The following is a 25,837-nucleotide window of genomic DNA, read 5'->3' as shown; positions in this document are numbered from 1 at the left end:
CGCCGGCGCGCCGGCCCTGGCGGGCTGAGCCCCGGCCCCAGCCCCGCAGCCGCCCGCCCTTGGCCTCGGGGTAAAGGCAGAGCACTTGGAGGGGCGTCGCTTCGGTGAACTCGCAGGCCTCGCCCTCGCACCCCAGCGCCGGTCACACCTCGGTTTCCTTAGCCCCCAAGCGCTGGGGAGAACCGGCCGGCCGCTGGGTACCGAGCGACATCGCTGGTTTATCTGAGCGGCGGGTGTTCGGCCTTCTCGGGGAGCTGAGCCTTTGATTCGGCAAAGCGTGTAGGTGCCTGCTGGAAGGTAAGCAGGTGCTTACACATTTCGATGACTTCAGGGCTTGGGCAGCTGTGTTACAGATCTCAAATGCGAGATAAAAACCAGCAAATCTGGGTGTATGCACAAATAAAACCTGTTTGCTTTTCTCAAGCTGTTCCAGGAAGAAATACATTTTTTTTTCCTAATGTGCTTACTGACATTTCAATGATCTCAGATAAAACCGATCCCGATGCCAGACTCAGTACTTACACTCCCCAGTCAGGACACGTGCATTTAACAGATGCAGCCTCCCTAATTAACCTGGAAGAACATCTCAGGTAGTATGTGGTACCACGTTCCTCTGCTGCTCTTTGGAAAAAAATGTTTTGGCCTGCATTGCACCAACAGGCCTGGTGCCAGGATCCCAAGAACCCTCTGCTGGTGCTCCCTGGCTCCTGCATTGCGGACTTGGCCCTCATGAGCCCAAAGCCCTGCTGCTGTTCCATTTACTTTCCTCAGTTTGCTGTAAAAAGTAGAAATGCTGTCAGGGGGAGTCGCGCACTGCTTCCTGCGCTGATGCATTCTTCCTGGAGATGGTGTGGAACTCCACAGCACGTGTGCAATTGTGACAGAAGGGATGTATTCTTAAGGGAACTGCTTCATTTTTTCCTGCGCTGTTACATTTTGTGGTACATCCATCCACCAGGAGACAACCACGGCCAAGCCCTGACTTCCCTCTAAGACGTTATCACAGACGTTTGTGGATTGACTCCTAATTGTAGTAGCTATCAGATACCAAACAGCACCTCCCAAGACCTGACAACTCTGACCACGCTCATTTTACTTATGAGGGCAAACCAGCTGCAACTTCCAGTTTCTAAACCACCGACCTAATTTCCCAGGAAATTACTACTCAGCCGTTTGCATTCCGTTACGGCAGCTAGCGTGAGCTACTAGCCTGTGTCAGGGCGTAACTGTTACAGAGGTCAGTTTGCACCGTCGATACGTTGATGACTGGCAATCTGCTGTCACTGATTTTTTTTTTTTTTAGTTAACCTTTGCCTGCTTTTGCTTTTTTTTCATTCCTCTTGTCATTTTTAAACCTGTGGTCTTTTCAGTGCAGTAACAGAATTAATCTGGGAAGCAATGGATAGAAAGCAGTCGAATAATTTGCCCAGCGGGTAGTGGTTAATGGAGTTAAGTCCAGCTGACGTCCCGTTACAAGTGCTGTCCTCCAGGGGTTGGTACTGGGGCCTATCTCATTTAATATCTTTACTGATGACCTAGATGAGGGGATTGAGTGTACCCTCAGTAAATTTGCAGATGACCCCAAGTTGGGAGGTAGTGTCGATCTGCCTGAGGGTAGGGTGACCCTTCAGAGGGATCTGGATAGGCTGGGCTGCTGGGCCGAGGCAAATGGGATGAGGTTCAACAAGGCCAAGTGCCGGGTCCTGCACTTGGGCCACAATAACCCCATGCAACGCTGTAGGCTTGGGGCAGAGTGGCTAGAAGACTGTGAAGAGGAAAGGCACCTGGGAGTGTTGATCGATGCTCAGATGAACATGAGCCAGCAGTGTGCCCAGGTGGCCAAGAAGGCCAACAGCATCCTGGCCTGTATTAGAAACAGTGCAGCCAGCAGGAGCAGGGAGGTGATCATCGCCCTGTACTCACCTCTGGTGAGGCCGCGCCTCGAGTGCTGTGTTCAGCTTTGGGCCTCTCGCTACAAGAAAGACATCGAGGCCCTGGAGCGTGTCCAGAGAAAGGCAACAAAACTGTCACAAGTCTTATGAGGAGCGGCTGAGGGAGCTGGGATTGTTTAGTCTGGAGAAGAGGAGGCTCAGAGGAGACCTCACTGCACTCCACAACTTCCTGAAGGGAAGTTGTGATGAGGAGAGGGTCGTCCTCTTCTCCCAGGTAACTAATGGTAGGACTCGAGGAAAGTGTGTTGTGCCAGGGGAGATTTAGATTACGTATCAGGAAAAACTTTTTCTCTCAAAGAGTGGTCAGGCACTGGAACGGCCTGCTAAGGGAGGTGTAGAGTCACCGTGCCTCATAGCGTTCAAGAAGCACCGGGACGAGGTGCTATGAGGTACGATTTAATAGCTTAGCGGGTAGTATCGGTGGTAGGAGGACGGTTGGACTAGATGATCTTGTAGGTCCTTTCCAACCTTGTGTTTCTACAATTCTAATAATCTCAGGAAAAACAGGAGTTATGTTACTTCACAGGCAAACAAAAGCATATAAAAGCCCTCAAAAGCACATAAAAACCATCAAAAAACCACTACCAAATAAAGCCTAGGATGGGAAATCTTGCCAATGTCTAGTAGAGAAGCCACATGACCTCAAAAGGCATTTCCTGCTCTACAGTCTCCAAATTCAATTATTCGCCAATACTAGGCAGCCCAACTTCCTTGAAGCCAGTTTGTAATATGTAGCAATCTGAAGTGCCTTGTATTTTGCAATCCCCAGATCCTTCTGTCCTTATGTTTCCTGAGAGTAATTACCAGCAGTAATTAAGAAAAAGCAGCTTTTTCATTACGTGATAGATTATTCATTCCTTTTACAGGGGTCCACACATCTGATGCGCGTGTTTTCCTTGAGGCAGGGTCTGGGAGGACAGAATCGATCCAATTGAAAATGCATGTTCTGAACTTCACATCTTTTGTCACAAAACTCACGCAAACTACTCGATGATTGTTTTGCTTTTAGTTTAACAGCTCTTAGAGCTATGAACAAAAAGCATTTCTAGCTGCTTGTTGAAGAAACAGAGCAAAAGCAGAATTATGCAGTCTAGTATATTTTAAATGTCTTGAGATCCAAATGAATGTTGACGCCAAGAGGATGTTTTCCTTAAAAGAAGAAATACAAGCATCCTGGATTTTGTTTTCCTGCTAATAGGTATAAAGAAGAATAAACAGCTGCTTTTTGTTTTCCCAAAAATATTTGCATTAAGAAGATCTGCAGATTCCTTTTGAAATTGATGTAACATCTTTTCAAATGAGGACCAGCTGCTTGCTTTGATTGTTTATAGCAGGACATGCTTAAGGGAATTTTTTTGTTTGTTTGTTTATTAAATGAAGGACCAGGCTCTTCTGGTAGCCTGCAATTTGCAGTGTGGAGTGGATCTCAGCAGGCAGAAGGCTTTACATATATAACTAGAGTTGTAGCCATCCTACCTTCTGGTGCAATTCCTGGAGGGACTGTCACCAAATAAAGCCAATGCAGTCTCTGAGTGGGAGCCATTCCATAAATCTTGGTGCTGGGAGATGGTGCTAGCTGCACTACAGGCATTTCCCACACCTCCCAGCATGGAATCGTCCACCTAAAGAGAAAAGGGGGCGGCTTAGTGGCAGGCATTGTGCATCTTCAGGATGAGGGCCTATAAACAAAGGAAGCAAACAATTATGTTAGTTGACGGCTTAACAGCCCTACAACATCAGATTCATGTGCAATTAATAACAAGGCTTTTGATCTTGCAATCAGCAACTATAAAATACATATGCTTTCCCTGTATGTTTGATTATGTTCAAGGAAGCAAAAGGATAAATACTTCTTATTAGCATTACAGAGTACTTTTCACATTTAGCCAGAACTTCATAGCGTATTTGAGGTCTAACATGATATGTTTATTTTATCCTCCTGCATACGTTGCATGCATGGTGAAATGCTGTTTATTTTCTTTATTCCAGTATTTAGCCCAGACCAAAGATGACTGAGAACATACTTAGAAACAACAACCTAGAGAAAACTTTACGACTTCATTGAATATTCATTTTTCTGTTAAAGAAAAAGACATCTTAGACTTTCCTTTTTTTTTTTTTTTTTTTTAGGTCAGATTGCCCATTTTCTTTCATGCCCAGCTTGTGGTACTTGAAAGACATGTAAACTTTTATTAGGAGTTCTCATAAATTGAATTTACTGCTGCAGGAGTCTCTACTTCTAGCAAAGGTACAGTTTAGCTTGCTGGGTTTTATTAGTCAGAGTCAGTAAATCAGCAGCATCACTTGATTTGAGGCTGAAAACTGAGCGTTTCTTGGAAACTAATATAGGAAAAAGGTACCTACAACACTACCCAACAGTTTGGAATTCCATATTCAAGCCACAGATAGTTCTCACTATGGAGATCTCCGTACACACTGTCAAAATTGCACACAAACAAACAAACAAAAAGCCTCCGTCCCATTCTAATTCCAAAGCAATTTTGACGAGGGTACTCTGGAGTATAAAGGTTTTGAGAGTTTTCTCAGTCGCTGCAGGAGCTGATGAGTAAATCAAAATACGGTGTTTAATAAAAACCAACACGCTGTCCATTTGGTTTGAAGCACTCCTCCTCCCATACAAAGAATGCTAAAAACAGGCTCCAAAATGAAATTTTTCACTGTACCAGCACCCAAGCAGATCTGCCGCCTACCTGCTCATTTGATGAACGTAAAAGACAGTAAGCCTGGCAGTCTAAAATGTCCAGATACTGGCAAAAATTACACACTCTACCGCCAGTGCAGCTCTGTCACGTTAATGGCAGAAAAATTAAAGGTTACGTGTCACTCCAGCACACATATTGTTAGAGGCACAAGATTTATCCAACTTCGAGCTTTTTCTTTATTTTTATGCCTTTTGCCTAAATAGGTGAGACCAAGTCATTTCTCATTCCCCTCTTTCATGGTCTGAGGTGCAGACTGGGTCGCTCAGCTGAAGCCAACATGCACAGAGAGGGCATTTACCAGCACCATGTTAAAAACTCACATCTCTGCAGTTTGTGACCATACCTCAGCCACAAGAGAATGATTTTTTATTTTTTTAACCTATGAAGTAACATCCTCATCCACTAATAACAATTGCTTTCTTTTGGTCCAGAAGTACCTGCCCACCTTTTGAGAGCAGTCTCTCGATATGCCCTGGAGTTGTTTGCAGCAACAGTTTCCACATCCCATAGACCTTACCCAGTTGTGTTTCACAAAACGTGTGATACAAATGGGCAAATGTGACTGAGACCTATCTGAAACCTCACGCGACAAAATTCAGCAGTGCCTGTTCAGAAATGGACCGTGAGGCTTTCTTTAAATATCAGTCCAGAAATGTGGACGGCAGGATTACTGGGATCATTGTTTTTCACTACATTCCTCTTAGTTGCATATCCAGGGATGCTGTTTAGTTCTGTGCTTGCGACTGCTCTTTTAACTTCATTTTGTAAGTAAAGAAAGCTTAATAGAGGACCTTTCAAAATGTCTCAGCCTGAGCAAAGAGAGTATTGAGAACATTCTTGTCAAACTTGGTCATCAACTGTAGAAATAATGTCTGCAGCCTGTCATTAAAAAAGAAATAAGGAGAAGCTGATTAAATGCACCATAAAGAAACCAAATTTTCCATTCCTTTACTTTTTCCTTGACACGTTGCACTTCATTGAAAGCTTGCTAATGTACCAGCCAAAAGAATTGTAAGGACCTGGATTCCTTCTTAATACAGTAGTCATGGTTCACTAGTTAGAATCTGTATAGAATTAACCAGTGACACAGATGAATGGAAAAACATACTTAGAGAGCTGAGAAGTAGCACTCTTTCGAGGGTTTATACGTTAGAAAAGCTCCATCAATACAGCACATCGGTTCTTTTCCTATTTCCACCACTGACCTAAAAAATGGATCACAAAATTACAGACATCAAATGAAGATGGGAAGTGTCATAGCTCCTGTACCGGAGACAGATAAAACACAGCAGTTCACAAAAGCACAGACCAGTCTTTCCACGTAAGTGCTTTCCTCCACAGGCTTTTTAGACAAACTTCATATTCCCAGCAAAAGCAGCTTAAAGCAGAATTAGCACAACAAGCTGTGACACATACTGTTCAGTTTTTCAGAGTTCCACTTCAATCAGCCATACCTGACAACCATAACCAGCAGTACCACACCACTGCATATAACATTACATCAGCTTTGCAAAATTGGCATGAAATTACATTAGCACAGACACAAAATGGACTTGCTTATTAACGTGCATGTGATCACTAGGAAAAGGCTGAATGATACTTCGCTCTGCATCGCAAGCTGTATTTCCTAATGAAAGCCTACCTCAGCCCTTAGACTGTTGTTCATCCCCTCAGTATCTGACCGCTTTCCACATAAAATCAATAACAGCAAAGTAGATTTAATGGAGCCTCTGGCACTTTTCCCATTTTAAGGCAAAGTCCTGCTGGGAAGGGGTTTCTTTTTCCTCAGACTTCAGATTTAGACTTCTTTTTGTTGTTGCTCGCGTAGCAAGGAGGCTTTCAGAGAGGAAAATAAAACCAGCATTTGCCAACAGATATGGATGCTTAAGTGTGAGAAAAAATAAACGAACTGGAGTGGTGGCTGAGAGGAGAAGTTTCCTGCCTGGATCTGATTCTCCCTCTAACATAAAAGAAGCGTTCTGAGAGAGCAGACAGCAAAGTGGGGACCCACTACTAAGGCTGTGTCAACCATTTCAAGCAGATAACTCCTACACTGCTGTCTTCCTATGCAGATTACTGCTGCTCTTGGCAGAAAAAAAAAAGTGCGTGGAAGGAGATTCATGTTATTTTAAAAATATGCAAGAACTTACATGTGTATTCTTTGGAAAAGAGGAGATCAGGAGCACATTAATGTCCAATGGGGAGCTGACAGGAAAGGTGCTATGGGATTCTTTGAAAATGTGCCTAGCGTCAGAGTAAGAGGCAATATCCTCATCCTGGGGAAGGATCAGGATTTCAAAGAAATTCACTTTACAATTTTATAACAGAAACTATTGTGGTGAGGGTGAATTCATCCTATACTGCACTATGCAGAAGCTGGGACAAACAGTTAAAAGAAAGCAGCATGATGTGTTGAGTAGGGGGCTGCAAGCTCAGTCTGCTGCAGCGCTGGGGAAACTCCTCACCTCAGGGCGCATGCAGGAACTGCGCCTTCTTCACACTCTCTGCATGGCTTCTTCCCCAGGGCACCAGGGAAATACACCTTTGGAGAACAGAAGCTGTGCCAATTCATCTTGGATTCCCAATTCGGGCTCTTTGTTCTTTGATAGTTATCTGCTTAACAACAAAGCAGCAGTGAATGCCTAACATTTAGCCTGTGAGCAATCCTGTTAATTTAATACACAACTCTAGCAAGGTATACGATTAAGTCAACTGGTGATAGAAGGCCTGAACCTACTACAGTTTGATTTCCATCAGAGAACGGTAGGGATTTTTGAAGCTTTCTGGCTTCTTTCGTTGCCCAGCCTCCTCTATTTTTTCCATATATATATTTACAATGCTGACAAAACGACTGGAAAGAAAGGGGCGGAGAGCATGAGGGAAGAAGGAAGGGAAGGAACCCAGGGACAGCTCACGCCAGGCTGTGAAATGCAAACCAGGTTTTTCAAAACCGCATGTTCTAAACATCACCTTGGAGTCATACAATAATAAATACTCAATATTAAACTGAGAGAGTCTAATTGCCAAGTAACTATAGCAATGGAGAGAAAAGGCTGTCTTTGGACACATTCCCTCCTGCCTTAATATTTCCCTGGAGTGGGTGGGGGAGAAGGGGTGCAGAGAAATGTGCTCTAGATCGTTAATGGGTAACGCTTTCCAGAGCCCCTTCTGATCACTCAGTGACTGCAGGATTTAAAAGAAGCAGACAGATTTCTCGGAAGGAAGCTGGACATCCAAAACAATTACACTGAACTATTCCATATCCTTCAAAGGGGTTTAGAGCATCAGGTTCCTGATACAAGGCTGTCATATACATTGAGACCCATTACACAGCAACGTGACCTTTTATAAAGCGCCTTGTAGTCCAACATTTCACCATCACTTCCTTCATCCCCGAAGAAACAGCACTTTCCAGTGACTCTAAAAGTCTGAAAATAAGTAAGTGTGAAGTGAAATTACACATGGCCTGTGCTGATTATTTGGTTTTGCCAAAGAGAAGACCATATTTCTGGGTTGTTTTTAAAATACTGATTTCTGGAATTTAATTTGGGGAAAAATTAAAGACTTATCTGGAGGCTTCAAGTATCTTCTGCCTCCTGATAATTTCCAGAGCTGAGAGTGCTTGGAAATGGGAGGGTAGAGCTGGCACGCTGGGATGTACCATTGGATCAGCAGTTTCAGAAAACACTGCTTTATCTTGTCATGGAAAAAAGTGCTTGATCCCGTTGGCATTTTTATATGTAACACGATGCATGGCTCTATTTCTGATACTGACTGGACACAAATGCAAAGTAAGTTTGAGCACACTGGATGGGGAAGAGAAGAAAAGGAGGCTCCCTTTACAGAGGAACAAGAACTGGCTTCTTCAGTGAAAGCTTTTAAACCTCACTTGGATTGGTTTAACCACGTGCCTTCCAAAAACTTCATTAAAAAATAAAAAAGCCATTCAGATTGTTGACTAAATAATAGGTAATTCTGAATGTTTAGTGATTTGTGTAGGAGTTGAGCTAAACCTAAGCCTTCCATAGTTGCTCTAGATCAAAAACAGTTTTGCCTCTAAGACAAACCAAAGAGCACAAACTAATATATAACTTCAGAAAATTTTCACCAACTTTGGAAAGTTTAGGCTTTCATTTGTTGGCTTAGTCTTTAACTTACTTTTTAAAGAACTTCGAGTTTTATAGAACAGTATAGCCTCCTCCTCTCCAACCTGATAAAGAAAACTGTCAAAACGTGAAAAAATCAAAATAAACAAATGGTTAAAAATTGCCTTACCAAGTGTGAAGGGGGATATTATTACCTGAAAAACACCCTGTGTTTTTTTTCCATAAGGCTTCTAGAAAAAGACTTTCAGAAAGCCTACACATTTGCAATATAAAATTCATTACAGTAAATTTGAAACTATTCACGCTTACGTTCCTGGTTCAACACTGAAGCCCACTTCAGGCTGTGCCAAACACCCAGGATTTGTTTAAATCCATAATTTGCCCTCTCTACTCGATTATACTAATATTATACTAATACATACTCCCAGTCCTTACCCTGATATTTGGCATCAGGACGAGGGGGAATGGGCTAAAGTTGTGCCAGGGGAGGTTTAGGTTGGATATTAGGAAGAACTTCTTTACCGAAAGGGTTGTGAGGCATTGGGATGGGCTGCCCAGGGAAGTGGTGGAGTCACCGTCCCTGGAGGTCTTTAAAAGACGTTCAGATGTAGAGCTTGGTGATGTGGTTTAGTGGAGGACTTGGTAGCGTTAGGTCAGAGGTTGGACTGGGTGATCTTGGAGGTCTCTTCCAACCTAGACGATTCTGTGATTCTGTGAAATCATTTCGATTTCTGGTGTTACTCTGCTGTTTTTTTCACACTTAGGGCCCAGGTGGGTAAAGGAGCAAACCCTCGCTGAGGGGACGGGGCCCGGGGCTGCGGGGCGGGGCCCTGCGGGCAGGGGCGGCCTCGTTAGGCGGGGTCTTGCCGTCGGTAACCACGGTAACGGGCGGGGCGGGCGAAATCTCGCGATGTTTGTCTGGCCGCCCTTTACCCGCGGCGGCAGATCTCGCGAGAGGCATTCTGAGGCGGAGGAGGAGGAGGCGAGGCCTGAGGTGGGAGGGGACGGCCAAGATGGCGTCGGAGGGCGAGCTGGGCAGGAAGTGGGACCGGTGCCTGGCGGACTCCGCCGTCAAGCTGGGTACGGGCGGGGAGCGGCCGGCCGCAGGGGGAGGGCCCGGGGAGGAGCGGCGGCGGCCCTCCGGGCGGCCCGGAGCCTGCGGGGGCCGGCTCTCGGCAGGTCCCGCGGCACGGCCGTGCTGGGTGCCGGAGGGCCCTGCAGGGGCCGGAGCCCCCCAGGGGCTCCCGGGCCTGGCCTAGGCCTCGGCGGCGGCTTCGTCGCGCTCAGGGCCCGGGAGGCGCCGGGAGGGGAGGTCCCGCGGCCCGGTGGCCGGCAAGGTGACCTTGGCGGCGGGCACGGCTCCCCCGGCCCCCCTGGGCTCCTGTCCCCGGGCTGGCCCCGTCTGACCCGCGGGGCGGCGGCGGGGGGTCGGGGCGGGGCTCTGCTTGCTCCGTGTGGTGAAGGTGAGCGGTGTGTGTGAGGAATCCCGGTCTGTGCCGAGCACCGCAGCCGAAGGGGTGATGCCTCCTGCCCGGAGCAGATGGGCCTCACTCAGTATCGCCGGGTTCTTCCCTGCCACAATCTCATCTGGCGCTGTGACAGCGACTTGGGTTTCGAAAGCCGTTTCTGCAGAGCTGTTTCCCTCCCTTGGTGTGCGAGGTGGGCTGTGTTTATTAAAAGCAATACTCAGCGTGACTAGCTGAGAGCTTTGGCACGTGTTACGTAGTACAGTGTGCACACTTTGACATTGAGAAGCTTCCTGTCCGGTATCCCAGCTCTGCAGCCAGTTGTGCCTTTTCTTTAATTACAAAGACAGCTCTGTTGATTTTATTCCGTGTGTATTTGTACCTAAAGTGCTTCGTGTGTGCAACAAACCATTTGTAACGTTTGCCTTTGACCTGGGAGTTTTGTGAGTGGTCAGAGTTGTGTGTGTGTGTGGTTCAGTGCTCTCCACGTGATGGGCTGGCAGAGTAACTGGAGCGAGGTTGTGGCTTTGTGAAATGAGTGTCCGTGAGCAAATCTTTAAGTACAATATATGGAGCAAGAAGCAAAGTGCCCGGTATAAAAGGTGTGAGTACCTTGATGGTGCAGAAGCCTTTTTTTGAAGGATAAACAATGGCTGAGAAATGTGAATGTTTATTATTTGTTGCCGTAGTGGTCTTATGCTTGAAAGCTGATGAGGAACTCTGGGTTTTAGTTGCCTAATACTTTTCCATTAGAAAAGATGTTTAATAATTTTGTGTAAACTGAAACTTCCATTGTTTATAACAGACCTTTGAAAAGTGTCAAGTGTTCCGGAGCAATGTTTTGTCTTATGAAATTCTATTCAGGTTTGTCTGACAAACATATCCAGATATGTTTATGTTTCCATAGCATTGGTTGCTTTATCATAAAATATTAAGTATGCCAAATTATAAACAAGAACTTGTGCTGTGCTGCAGCTGTACATGTACATGCAGGATTCCTGTACATGGAAAGCCTCTCAGGGAGGCTGAAAGAAGTGGGTTCAGACTGGACTATGATGCGACGTGTCTCATTACCAAGGCAGTTGTTGTCACTTGGGGTTTTCTTCCATCCTAAAGCAGTGATGGAGGAAAGAAAATGCGTGCAGGCTTTCTGCACTAGTGCTGTAGTCCAAGGATTCCCACTGTTAGCTGCACGATGGCATTGAGTAGAGACCTGAGTAAAATTCGTTTTCCGGTAGATTGCCCAAAAAGGGCACGTGGCCTGCCTGATTTTTGTCTTTAGCACTGGATGCAGCACAATGGCCTTGGCCTTGTGTTTCTCCTCACGTGCAATGTTTTTATTCTCATTTGCCTGCTTTTACGATTAATCTCGTAACTAAGGCAACCTTCTCCATGGCGTTGACGACATCCGGACTCTCTGTGAGGGTGCAAATTGTAGCAGCCCGGAAGGTGCCTGTAGGCACTGACTGAGGGTGATGGTGGCCTTTCAGTGCGACAGGACTTGGTGGCCTAGCTGGGCAAACTGTTAGCAGGCTGCTGAGCGTGCAAGCTGTCTCAGATGATCTCAGTGCAAAGGATTGTTTTCTCTGCAAGGAGTTTAAAAACGTGCGTGGTTGTGGTGGTAGTTTTTGTAGTATTACTTCTGCGCTTGTTGGAATCTCCAATAAACTGTGCAGTGGGGTGTTATAGTGGAAAGAAGGAGAAAAAACTTTTTCTCTTGAGAACTTCATCGCTTGCATGGAATATAGAAGTTCACCAAATCCTTGCTTCTTTGTGGGCCTTTTCCTTTTGGTGGCCGCAGCTTCCTTCCTGTCGGTTCCATTACATCTTTCCTGAGTGCTGTTGCAAGAAATATCTTCCTAGCCACAGTTTGGGGGAAGAGCAAACATCACAATTAGCCCTGCGTTGTCTCATTTCAGACACCGTCACTAAAGGAAGGCGCTGAATTTCTGAAGCCTTGCGTGCATGACAGTTTTCCGTTGTCTGTCTGTGAGAACTGTAGAGACAAAACCCTTCCAAATGAAGTTGCAGGATGAAGAGATTTGGGGAACAGAGGGGAGTGAGAAGGGGAGGTAGCAGCTATTGGTATGACTTTATCAGCAATAGTATGTTTTTAAATAATAGCTGGGGGGCACACAGCCTGTCCTATCTTGTGTTAGGCTGTCAGGCTTTCTACTACAGCTGCTTAAGCAAGTTTGGATGCATTTGGCTATGTCGTTTGTGTTTACCCCATACTGTTTTAGTTGGGCATCCCCTTCCGTTAAAATGTCCAAAATAATTATTTATCTTAAGTGGTATCTTTTGAAATCCAACATTATATTTTTGACCTCTTGGTCACTACCCGTGTGCGTCTTGTAATTCAGTATTAAAAGTCTTTCTTTCTCCTGGTGAAAACAGAAGATGTTGTCATGTCTTGTTAAGACAGTATTTCATTTCAGAACTAGATACTGTACACCTCTGTAGCCCGCAGAAAGTGTCCAAACATGGTTAAAGGGAGTTTGTGTTCACCTTTTTTTTTTTTTTAATGGGCCTGACATAGTTTATTTATTTGTTTTGCTAATGATGAGTATAAGTGTAGGTATTTTTCTTCCCTTTCTAAATCTAGCTGTAACCACAGTGTTTTGTGCCTAGGGGCCTGGCTTGTGCTTTCTTGGCTGACCAAGTGGTTCTCTGATGGGCTGACCGGATCCTGCTGCCTTTGGCTTTGCGCAGGTCTCCAGACTCATTCACCTGTGCCCTCACTGAAATAACTTCCATCCCATCTTTCTCTGTGATAACTGATTTTTCTTTCCCGTCAGAAAAGTTGTTTCATATGTGGAGAAGGAGACTCAAACTCGACTGGCTTTCTTTTTGTTCTCAGTATGCAAAGCTTTATAAACTCCCGCATCCACTTTGCTGTCATGACCGATTCTTCCTTACTCTTGTTATCAGTAAAGCCTCACAGAGAAAGGATTTGGAAGTAAATAGTAAATAATAATAATAGTAAATAGTAAATAATAGTAGGACTTCTTCCGTCCTACTAACTTCAAACTCTGTTTAAAGCTTCTTGGTGGTTTTTGGTTTGTGCTGTTGGTTTTGTTGTTTTCTTTGTTATTCTGTTTTTGCTTGGTCTGTTTGTTTTTCTAACTGAGCAGTAACTCATGCCTCTTTATTTGGAAAGACAGTAACTCCTGAAAGACTGGCAGAGTTGTTTTTTTCTGTGAGGCTGTAATTTTGGGCAAAAAACTATAACACGCTGTTTCCAGAGTGAAGAGTGTGTGTGTGTAAGGGGAGGGGGAATTTGTGTGTACCCGTGTGTCTTGTTCTGTTTTGAAACCATTGTAGTTTTACATGGTTCAAACATTGTAATTTACCTGTTACTGAAAGGTAATCAAGGAATGCTGTTTGCTTCTGCATTTGTTTGTCCAGTTGCTGTGCTGAAGTTCATTTTTTGCAGGAGACAAATGTTTTGATATATGGCTCTATTTGACCAAAATTCAGCCTGGAAGCTTGTAAATAACCCTGTGTAGTAATGTTCATTTTCCTCTAATCCTCTGTTTTGACATCTGAAAATAAAATGCTTCTAATTCCCATTTAATAGGATTCTTTTTTTTTTTTTTTAAGAGAAAAAGGCACTTTCAATTCTGCTGTAACTGTTCCACGATTTCTTCTGGCTTGTATCATCTTGCCTGCTTGAATAGCTGTTTCTATTAATGGCAGGGGTGAAATTGTATTGTTTGTGTCATTCCACAGATTGAATTCTTCAGAAGGAATCATTGTATGGATTGCAATGTCAGTATTTTTAAATAATCCTTCACATGGTTATGAATAGGATAAAGTCAGTCTATATAATGATAAAATTTGATTATACTTTCTGAAAACTGGATTAGACTTTCTCTAAATATACAAAAATCCTGAAATTCCTGTTTTGAAGTCTTTTTTCACTTGGCGATCCTAACATAACCATCCAGCCTTAGCTACCAGGACAAAAGACATGCTCTGCGTTTGGGGTTTTGTTTTTTAATGCTGGAGAACACGAATATTACACGAGTACACAACTGCGTTATTATGTGGCCTTCGTTTGTAACCCCCAAGTTATTTTCCTTTGTATAGAAGACGGTCCAGTTCTTCTCGTTGTATCTTGTGGCAAACCAATTAGTATAAATGCTGGCTGCGCATGGCTCAGGCTGTGCGGAGAGGCGATACAGCCAACGAAAGAGGTGTCGTTTGGAAGAGGTGCATAAATAGCACTCTGAGAACAGGGTTATCCGCTTGCGCTGTTAGCAGAATTGAATGGAGAGCCTGCCGACAAAGTAAGGGGCTGTAATCTTCTCCTGGAAGAAGAAGAAATGCGACAGAAATGTCTTCAGGAATCTTGGTCTCTGTTCCCATAGCTGGACTGTGTCCTGCTGTTCATCCTGCCTGGTGTCCGGGAGCGGCACCGGGGGAAGCCCTGCTTGTGCCTCGCTCCAGCTGGTTCCCGTAGTGCTGCTGGAGTGCAAGGAAACCCAAAGGAAGAGCTGCGACATTCGTGTCATACTGCAGCCATCTGAAGCCCCTGTCTACATCAGTTCTCCCCTGCAGGAAGTGAGTTCAAAGCGCACCGACTTCCTCGTCCTCCACGTTAGTGCACTGGTAAGATGCCAGCTGGGCCGCCCTTGGGGGATGACATGTGATAACGCTGCCCGACGAGAGGGGACAGTAGCCAGGTGGTGTCCCGAGCCACTTGTTTGCTCCACGAGACATGGAACAACTCCTTGTTCTTTGTGTCACGCTGAGTTCTGTCTAAATCAGGGCTGCTGGCACATCCTTGGTGAAAATAAACTGATAGAGATTTGAGAATAACGCAGGCTTCTTTCTGTAGCGCTTCTGCTAGTGAGATGCCATCACAGCACTTCTTGCTCTGAATTGTCCCCGTTTCTTAGCTGCGCCAGTAGCCATCGGTAATGGTCAGCCGACATTGGATGGGCGTGAAGAAGCCCGATTGTTAGGCTTGCCAAAGCCTCAAGTGTAGAAGTTTGGGTAAAACTTCCTGTTCTAGCAGTGTTATTGTTTTCACTGGTAGAACCTTGTGGTGTAGTAAGACAAGGTAGGGTGTTCTGCTGGGGTTTTATTGCCCGTGTTAGGAGTATTCTCCTGATTTCTTACCTACGTGCTTCAGAAGAGAGTACAACCCCGATTTTGTCTAAAAGCTTGCTGCAGTATTAACGAGATCCTTCGTTGGGCTGGCCAAATTATTCAAAGAGCTGCTTCCACTCTGTTCCCCTTATTCTTTTAAAAGAGGGAGGGAGGAAAGGTGTATGCCCTCTTGTCTCACCAGCTCATTCACCAGCGTGGGGATGAAGAGTTTCTGGTCTGGCTGTGAAACCGTGTGGCTGTAACTGCTTAGGAGATCATGGGCTAAACATGATGCTTCCCGCATCCATGTGCAGAAGCGCTGCTGTTTATCGAAGGCTCGCATTTGGGCAGCGGTTGAGCTCCAGGAGCGCTGAAGGGTGGAAGTGGCCCCTGAAAGCACGTTGGGTTTTTGTATTGCACAGGTAGTGGGGTATTTTTATTCTGTCATTCCAAGAATTCGGGGTTACTACAGGCAAATGCTACAAGAAAACCAAACACACGTTTTCCTGCCTCTTCCTCAAGTACTCGGTATATAGTTTCACTGTGGTTTCTTCCAGCGTCCTTGCTCGTTTTTCTGTCTGCTATGTAAACAGTCCGCACAACGGGGGAGATGAGAACGAAAGCTTGGAGGTTGGTGTTTGGAGAAAATCTGACTCCTGCCACGAAAGACCTAGCTAACAGTCTGCTTAAAACTAATTCTCTTGGTAAAGAAGTGGTTGCGTGGTCTCAGATTTCTAACTAGTGCTAAGTGCTGCCCTGTGAAGGCCCTGGTGCGTGAAGAAGAATCTCCACACGTTTTTGTACAACAGTTATCTTTGTATCTTGTCAAAGCGTTGTTTTGGGGGGTGAGAGGGGCAGGATGTGACACCCTGCAACAGGAAGGAAGGGATACTGGAGGGTTGTCTATTTTGAATACCTTGATTTTTCATGAGTATTTATTTAAAGCAAATTCTAGTGCTGTACAGAGCTGATGCTCAGGCCTGCAGGTGAGATCTGCCTGTTAAGCCTCAAAGCTGTTGCTGTCGTTGTCCCCAGAGAGAAACGAACAGAGCTCCAGAGATTTTCTTGATCCTACCGGAAGCCTTCTAGTTGAGAAGTCTTCTCTGTTCAGACAAGGCTTTGACAGTTTTCAGAGAGCCTAGTCTATGCAGAGCAGTTGTTACTTTGTTAGAGCAAGAAGCCATCTTCCAGCAGTTGCTTCTTCCTTTTATTTTAATCACTTAGCTCTTTTAACCGTAAAATAACAACGTGAAGGAGAGGAGGCTGAAGCTCTGTGTTCTGTGTTGGTGAGTAAGGAACGGGAGAGGAAAACCATCTGATGACGAAAAGGAAACTACTAAGTAATAAAAAAAAAAAAAATCTTCCAGCTGCTATAGTAACAGCAACTGCCAGATGTCAACAAACATTTCAATCTTTCTATCTGAAGGTTGAAGGTATTGAAGAGAAGTATATCTAGGTGTGGCAGTCTTAATAGCTGCTAGTGGGTAGCCCAGGAAAGAATCGTGTCGTGTTACTGCCGGAGGGGCTGTTGATTGAATTTATAGGAATAGCTTTTCCCAGATGTTCTTCAGGGACAGGAGTCTATCTGGAGGATCTGTGTTTCTTGACGAGACACTTTTATGATGTCCTGTTGGGTATATGGCACGTGCTCCTCTGTGTGTTAGATTGATTGGAGGTACCGTGCTGTTGTTCTTGGAAGGTGTACGAGCCAAAAAAGTAGAATGAGAGTTTTCTGAGACCAGGCTTTCTGCCTAATGCCAATTCCACGTGGCTGCACCACTACGTATGACCAGGGAGTGGGAGTAAGATGTCAGCAGACCTGGCCTGTCCCCTGTTGACTCTGACTGTAAATGAGTTTAAACTGCATTGATAGATGTGGGGTGAAAGAGGCTGTTTTCCTAGTTAAACATTTTAAGCTGTCAGAGGAGGTGAAAAATGTGTTGTACCCTTTCCTGTGGCCTTTTCCTCCAAAGAGTCTGTCATGCAAGAAAGGGAGGGAAAATGTGCCCAGTGTGGCTCAAGCCCTTAGCTTTTCCATGTTCATTTGTTTTTATTGTAAGGTAAACCTTTCATGTTTTATTGTTATGAAGTTAAAGCCTGGCCTAGAGGTGCTGATCTTTAGCAGAAACAGCTGCAGACTGAGTGTCCCCTGCTCAGGTGGGAGGCTCTTTGAAGCAACATGTTGCCTCTTTAAAAGGAAATTGAGCATGTGAGAACTCAAACCTGTAAAACTCATCAGCAGCTCTGCCATTGTTTATCTCTGGTGTAACTTTATACAGAATTAAAGTGAAACGCATTACTTCGCTTCCAAGGAAAGATGGTTCAGCTCCCCTTGGTCTTGGAGACACAGGAAATGACCACATAACCACAAATACTTTCTAGCGGAATGAAGATGAGTGACAAACTGCCCACAGAAATAGATTCGTAACCAGGTGGGCTAAGAACTGAAGTGTAGCTCAAGCTTCTGGTTTTAACTTAAAACCAGGGTTTAAACTTACCAAGAAAAGAGAAAATGTTACATCAGCACTGGCTGCACCATGAGGCAGGCCTGGGCACTCCTTGCTGCAGTGTCCAGTGTAGATTGTTGCCTGCTCCTAGGCAAAAAAAGGAATGAACCTGCCTTTGGGATCAAGCACACGAATGTACTTCTCTTTTTGGCTTTTTCTCAAGTTTCCTTGTTGTGCAGAAGACGAACAAACAAAAGAACATCAGCTGTTAGACCTCCTTGCTTATTCCTTTGCGATGTTTTCATTACCTAAAGCAAGGCCTTGGCTAACTTGCCTTCATCTTTTTGAAATCTTCAGCCACTGTACTCCCGTTCCTTCTGCAATAGGGTGGAGGGATAACATCCAAAACAGACGCTTTGCATTTTCATGAAAAAGAGGAATCTCTTCTGCAGAACCTGGCTTACTGCTACTTCAGAGAAAAGCTTTCCTAGGAAGAACATACCTTTCTGTCCTAGCAAGTTAGGCATAGTGGACTGTCTGCTCAACAGCGGTGCTGGATGTAAGTGTGGGGAAGACCTGGGTTTTATTTTAGGCTTGTGTTGATTTGCAGTTGGCAGAAGTAATACATTTTTCACCTTTATGTGCATCCTGTATCTTCTCTGGCCAACAGGAAGCAGCACTGCTGCCTCTGCATAGAGCCATTACAAATGGGGGGTGTAATTCTCACATCTAAAGGAGGTGAAGCGAATACAAGATACAGATGGAAGGAAACTATTAACTGCAGCTGCTTCTGCAGTGCAGTTTTTTTCTTTTTCTTTTTAAGACGAGAGACTAACCAGTTTACCACCACACTGGTAAGAAGAATGTGGGTTTGACTGGTAATAGCGACTGGAATATGTGGTGACGTTAGAAACTGCTTGGGCTCTGCATTGAGATGATGCAGAATTTGTCATCCTGTAAATCGTTTCTCATTGATTAGCTCAACTGTTTGAATTGACAGAGGAGATCTGCTCTCTGTCTGGAAGTGCAGGACCGGTATTGTGCAGGGCAGGCCTTCTGAACCAGACAGTTCAAACAACGCCTGGTGCTGTCTGAACGGAAAGTAATTACCACCAGAAAGTCATATTCAGCCCTACAGTGCAACAGCCCGAATCAAAAAGTCAGCGTAACTACCTATGGTAGGAAAAGGCTGTCGGAGGGAGGCAGGTCAGAGGGCCAAACAGTTGTCTGTTGGATGAATTCTGGAAGATAGTAATTATCCTTAATAGCATAAACATTCTGCTAGAGCCAGCACCAGCTGTCTTCTAGCAAAGGTACAGAAGGAAGGCCCTGCCTGGGGAGGGGGAGTGGAGGAATTAGCACAGATGAACTGCTGCTCCTCGTAATGCGCGATGTCTCTTCCAGTTGAGTATAAATGCTGGTCAGCGATTCAGCGTGAGTAGTTAGCTGTTTATACAAGGTTCTCCAAGTGTTGTATCTCTTGCTGTCTGAATTGCTGAAAAAGCATGAAGCTCAGACCAGACATCTGAAGCGCTGAGGCTTGCCCTGAGTTGAGCTGTGCAAATGATTAGAGGGAAGACCTGACCTTCTGTGAAATGCTCGGTTTCTACAAAGTCTGGGGGAGTTCTGTCAGGACCACTTGGCAGGCAGGCAGAGTTCTTCCCTGCAATCGCGTGTTTTGTAAGCCTGCTCCAGAGCTGTAATGACCTGGTAAAGTAGTTACCTCTATCGCAGTTGGAGCTAATGAAAATGTGTAGTAAAATGAAAAGAGGTTTCAAAAGCAACTCTGATTTCCAACTCAGTAAATATGGTAGTGAGGCCCTAATGCAAGAGTGGATGTAAGAGGGTTTATTCATGTAGTCATTACTTCTAATAGTTAAGGGTTTTTTTTTTAATCAACGAAAAGCATGGGGTGCTTTGTTAATTTGCTAGGTAGTGCGTTGCTAAAGTACTGTTTTAATAATCTGTGCCTCAGTAGGAACAACTATTAGTATACTTTTTGCAAGGAAGAGTTTCAGGAGCAAAAGGAAACTTGAAAAAAAAACAACTTTATTCATATGGATCAAGATGGTATAGGATTCTTTAGCATTGTTCTGGACTCAACCCACTTATTTAAGCTCCTGTTGAATGCATTACTAAGGACCATACGCTTTTAGGACTATCTAAAGAAAAAAAAAAAGTAATGTCTTCTCATTAATATAAGTAGCAATACTTATGTTAGATTTCTTGTATTAAAAGCAGAGAGAGCCTTACCCTGGCAGGATTAGTTTGCTGCAAAATAAACCTGAAACCATTAGGTATCTTTTCAGTGAGCATATGCGTGGCTGATTGTTTTTTAAAAACTTTTTTACTTCTGCATCTTATCTAAAATTCTTGTCTTTAGTGGATATAATTAAGGGTTGAATTTAGCCACTGAACTCAGACTTTTCACTCTTATATTTATTGGGTTTTGAGAGGAATTTTGCAGACTTGCCTGAGTTCTTGCAAAAAAAAATCATTGCACACCTTCCAAGGAAAGCAAAAATCATTTTTAAATATGCCAGCTGAATTTTTTAATGGTGCTGGATACGTTTTTTTCAACTGCTGCAGTTATTTCTATATATAGTATAAGGATGTGAAAGTCATTCATTCCTAATGCGTTTAAATATGCTCCATAATGAATGTTGTGGATGTGAAAGATAAGCAGCCCGGAGCTTTCTTTTGCAAGGTATAGAGTAACACAAAGCATCAAAGTTTTGCTGCCCTCAGGACACACACTGAAGTAGTTAAAGTAGCGAGATAAACGCAATAGAATAAGATATTAATCTGCAAAATCTGAAGCTCAAGGACACTAAGTTTTCATTTCGGTGTTTCTCATTTACTGACAATGAGCTAAATAAATCTTAATTCCACGTTGTGGATGGTGACAGAAATTCAGTAACTTTCCCTGGGATGAGAGTCTGGTTTGTTTCCCAACTCTTTCTGATAATGAAGTTCTTGTATACGTTGGGATTCTAACTTGAATTAGCTGCTTGCAATTATTGAAGAAAGTAAGAATAGCTGCTTTCAATTATTGATGAAAGTAAGAATTCTTTGTTTCAGAACTGCATTAAAGAACGTTTTTGTTTGGTGTACTGAAATAACATGTAGTCTGGTATTCCTTAGTTGGAACAAAGAGTTACTGTAATGAACTAAACCATTTTTCATTTTTTTGCATTATCTTAGTTGTCACTCGCTGAATTTATTCTTACAGGTGCTGGATTCGGATTAGGAATTGTTTTCTCAGTCATCTTCTTCAAAAGTAAGTGTATTTCGGTAATCTTGACTTTTTGGTTTCCTAACTTTTGTCTACTGTGGCTGCAGTTTAAAACCAAGAAATTTTGGAGGCATGTAAAACTTAATTGGTGTATTAAACCAACTCTCTCACTATTGGTCGTGTTTTGTTTTTTTTTTTTTTTTTCAGTTGAAATGGAGTTACCTAAGGTTTTAACTGTTAGGTAACAGGGTTATATGTGACATCTCTCTAAACTCCTACTGCGCTCAGTCAACTTTTGGAATTGCAGGAAACGCTGTGCCAAATTACTGGAGCCATGTGTCTAGACATCAGTTTATGCCAGTCTTGCCAGGGTTTTGAAACGGTTTTAAGTTCTTTTTTAGTTATGCTTTGCTAACAGAATAATTTTCAGTAATATCTTGAATTCAGCATTTGCTCTCCATTGAATTCTAAGTATGATGTCTTACTTCTGTTCTTCTTCTGAAGTGTTTTTTTTTAGCAGATTTTTGGACTCTCGTAGAACTGAAAATGCCTAATGTGCATCTTCCAGTAATATATTCTTTCTTGATGTTTATTTAACAAGGCTGTCATTGTCATGTGAAATAAACTGCTTTTCTTGATTTTACCTTTTCCTCTCTGCTTGCCTTCCCCACAGGAAAGACATGGCCTATTGCATTTGGGTCAGGGATGGGGTTAGGAATGGCTTATTCCAATTGTCAACACGACTTCCAGTCTCCATATCTTCTCCATGGTAAATTTGTAAAGGTAAGTATGGGTACCGGTTATTATTAATCAGTACGTATGTTTAAGTTATCATTAAATGGTATACCTAGACACCATTTAAATGTCTACTTGTCTTACTTGTTAGAAGAAACTTGTGCTGCTACAGCAGCGGTGGTTCCCTTGCCCATTAGAAATTCTTAATGACATGTTAACAGTAAATTTATTAGACTGGACAGATAAAATCAGTTTAGCAGATCCTGCAGGTAGGTTTTCCCACGTTGCGAGAACATATGTAATAAAAATAGATGTTAGAAAAGCTGAAAAATCAAACTGACGGTAAGATTCTGTCTTCAAACTTCGAAAGAGATCAGCTAGGAAGGAAGTGGAAGTCATGTCAAGTAGATCTGCCTGTGGAAGCAGATCTTTGATCTTTTGCAGCATGAAAACAATTATTTGGAAGTTCTTGTGGCTTGTTTTGCTGGATCATAATGTAATAATTATTGTGAAGACAATGTACACAAATAGTTTTGAAGAAGATAAATGACTTCATTGTTATCACTGACCACGCGGAGCTAAAATATTTTGAATATTTTAAAACAGATTAATAATAATATTTTAAAACTAGATTAATTAGTAGGAACCATTTGTTTACTCTCAAGCTACTGACAATGCACTCATGATACGCTAAGTCCAGAAACTGACTTCATTAATATTCTTTTTATTTCTTCACATGTAACAGTTGGGACTGTTCTTGTTGTAATTTATTGTTGTGGGATCTTTTAAAAATAAATAAATAAGGGAGGGAGCAATATTTTGGATTTGCAAAACCATATACTGCTAGAAGAACTGCAGTGACATCAGCGTAGAGGCACCCACTGGGACAATTGTAGTTGAGTGCTTCAGAAAGTACCGAGGTAAGATATTCTGCTAGGAGCTTTTCATGACAAGTAAACAGAATGTAGAAGTTGATGTTGTGTCACTTTTCTGCTTAATGAAGAAGGCCTGAAAGTATTTTAGGCTTTTTCCTGACACATCTAGAGGTGAAAGTTGAGTCCAGTCCTCCGCAGATTTACTTGGCAGGTGAGCTTTTGCCAGCCTTCTGGAACCTTATAGATGAACTTATTTGTGATTATCTCCAGCTGCCTGTAAAAAAAAAAAAAAAAAATAAGATTCTTGAAAGATTCTTGAACAATTACTTGACTGCTTCAGAATAAAATACTTTGGATGGTGAAATAGAGCAACCGTGGCTTAGATCCAACTGATACAACATTGCCAGCTACGGCCCAGTGGTGTTCCAGAATCAAAAGTCTGTGTATAACTCTCCTGGCCAGATATGTTAATGTCAGAAATGCATTAGCTTTGCATGCCATCCAGAGGGTATTGCTCCAATTTATGTCCCCAGAAAGAAACTGGAGTGAACTGTCTGTGGCTTCATGTGAAGGGAGAATGCCCTGTTCACATTCTGAGAGAGTATTGTTCATACAAAGATGCTTGTTACTTAGGATGTTGAGTAACAGAAAACTGACTTTCAGGTCAGCCTAGTAAGGGGTTTTGTTTGGATTAAGGACTAATCTGTGCTCTGGAGCGAGGGTGGTCCTTTGGAGCATGAGGTAATTGAAAGGACAGGATACTTCACAGAAGAAGCACAGCTGCCTGCATGGCACAAGACTAGACAGATAGCTTCCAGCACGCTGTCTCCACTAGCTTTCTCTGGCACTGAGGCTGAACATGCTTAGAGAGGGAAGATGCAGATGAAGCCATCTAACGGTTAATGTCATTAATTCTCTCCAAAGTGTCATGTCACATATAATGGCTCCAGGGTTATTATAACAAAATTATTTCATTTCTGTTGGTTAGGAGCATGGAAAATATTGTTGCATTATCACTCATCTGTTTTTTTCCTAGAAAATACTGTTGTAACTGAAGTCTATAGGACTTCCTTTCCAAACTGAGTTTTTGTTCAAATGCTAACTTCTCAAAATGTGAGATTCTGCAAGAAAATCAGCTTTATTAAGAGAGAGAAAAGTGTAACATGGATCAGCTTGAATGAAATGATTTGTAGTTTTCTGAACCTGCCACATTCATGGGATCACAGGATAACTCAGGTTGGAAGGGACTTCAGGAGGTCATCTAATCTAACTTCAAACAGGGTCAGCTGTGAGGTTAGGCCAGGTTACATGGGGCTTTATACAGTTTGGATTCTTGATTCTTCAAGTTGTCAATTGTAAGTCCCAAGTGAGAATGAAAGAGGATGAAGGACCCTCATGATATCCATAATCAGGAGATTACAAAGTGACTTTGCACCCATTTTAGCTGTTACTTGGATCACCTCACTGCTTGTCCTTTGGATTAGTAAAATGATTGTGAAACCAATACAAGAGCTAGTCATCTAGACCAAGGCTACTTAAAATGCAGTAAAATTCTAATTTGTGGTCATAAGATTCTGAGGGCTTTAAGTCATTTGATCGAATGGATTTCACCGTGACTTCAGCTGAAGTTAAAATCAACATCTAGTAATTATTCCAAGGCTTAAAACCGGATAGCCAAGAATTACATGACCTAGGTATCTTTGCAAAATGCCAAGTATCATACTTTTCAGGTATTTGACCTGTATTATTTACCACAAAAAAAATTATACTTTGATAACAATGTTGATTATATTGATGTACAACAGTACCAGAGGTTCAGCAGTTGGAACCTTTCCTCCTGCCCTTTGTGGCTTTGATTTCTGTATTCTATTCAATCTGTGAATAGTTAACTTGAACAGTTGTTTTTTGAAGTACCAAGTTGACCAGAACGGAGGCTTATATGCATGAAAACATGGCATGTTTCTGGTATGAAAATAACTACCTAACTTCTCCATATTCAACTTCTCAGTCTAGCGAAGGATGAAAATGTTAGCCTGCCTTCTGGAAAGGTTACAAAGCTGAGTGGCTTGCTTTACATTGTGCAGCGCCTTCCATGTGAGGAACCCAAATGGCTTTTTAATAATATAAGCCTTCTTGCTTTACAGGAACAGTGACTAATGGCTAAGACTATCCCAGTGGGAAGGAAGGAGAAATCAATGATTATTCCTCAGGAATACTGAAGTGCCCCTGGAATAAGCCAACATTCTTCAGTAACGATCACCAGTAACTCTTTATACTCCAACAAACTGTTTCCATACACAAAACAACGTTCTGTTCCTTGTTTTGTATTGTATGTCTGGAAAGTTCAAGGAAGAGCTCTTCTGGGAAATAAATAAAACAAAAACGGCCTTCTCTGGTGTGTTGACTTTGTGAGTGAGTGAGAGGGAGAGAGAGAATGGAAGGAGAGGACTTCTATTTGAGTACCTAGCAGCTGTGACCACCTGGGTAAAGCCTCTCTCAGAGCTCTTCAGAAAAGACAGCCGTTGTATGTTGCTCTCCACTCTTGAAAGGCAGTCCCCATCTAACATACAGTTCAAAGAAGCATTCCCACCTCATAAATCACCCACTCAACCCCTGCTGCTTGTGCCGGTGTTTGGAGAGGAATATAAATACTCTTATGTCCTGTTTGTACAGTTGCCCTTTAAAATGGGAATTCTGTCCTCTCCAGAAAGGCAGGATAGAAAAGGACAAATCCCAACCTTGTGGCAGACTTCGTTAGCCACTGTTGTCTCTTGTAGCTTTGAGTCTTGGAGTGAATCAAGTTTGAAACTTCCCTGGTATAGTAGGTGAATTAAACAGATGCACATGGCAGCTGGCTCAGAGCTTGTGTTTCAGGTTGATTGTTTTTTCACCCTTCTTCTGTGGGAGAACGTTTTGATTCCAGTGTCTGGGAATGGGTCACAAATATTTAAAGCTCTTTATTGCCTTGGCAAGTCACTGGTCCAAGTGCTGCCTTCTGTTTTACATTTACCCCAGCCCTTGTAAATATTTGTTAGCATGTAGTCTTCTTCTGATTCAAGAGGTCTTCATCGTTTTACTTAGCATGGTTTTCTAGCAATTGAGATGGCTCTTAAGGATGTATTTTTTTTCCTTCCATGTCTGGTATGTACTGCCCATGTGGCACAAGATGTAAATAGACATCTCCCATGACAGAAGGGAAAT

The 25,837-nt window shown here is 43.1% G+C and overlaps 1 protein-coding gene across 2 annotated transcripts; it reads left to right on the top strand.

The window, feature by feature from the left end:
- Positions 1-9,654: 9,654 nt before the first annotated feature.
- Positions 9,655-25,023, top strand: MICOS10 (mitochondrial contact site and cristae organizing system subunit 10). Of its 2 annotated transcripts, XM_040533991.1 has the most exons (4): positions 9,688-9,861; positions 21,024-21,071; positions 21,700-21,809; positions 24,781-25,023. In XM_040533991.1, the coding sequence occupies exons 1-4, from the start codon at positions 9,795-9,797 to the stop codon at positions 24,787-24,789; spliced, it is 234 nt and encodes a 77-aa protein (XP_040389925.1). In that variant the 5' UTR covers positions 9,688-9,794; the 3' UTR covers positions 24,790-25,023. The 2 variants fall into 2 exon arrangements, with proteins under 2 accessions (XP_040389924.1, XP_040389925.1); XM_040533990.1 differs by lacking the exons at positions 21,700-21,809; positions 24,781-25,023 and adding an exon at positions 15,902-15,974 and having other exon boundaries at positions 9,655-9,861; positions 21,024-21,065.
- The last annotated feature ends 814 nt before the right edge of the window (positions 25,024-25,837 follow it).

Source organism: Cygnus olor, chromosome 21, assembly GCF_009769625.2.
Source record: "Cygnus olor isolate bCygOlo1 chromosome 21, bCygOlo1.pri.v2, whole genome shotgun sequence".
Classification (NCBI taxonomy): domain Eukaryota; kingdom Metazoa; phylum Chordata; class Aves; order Anseriformes; family Anatidae; genus Cygnus; species Cygnus olor.
This window is presented reverse-complemented; position numbering and strand designations above follow the sequence as displayed.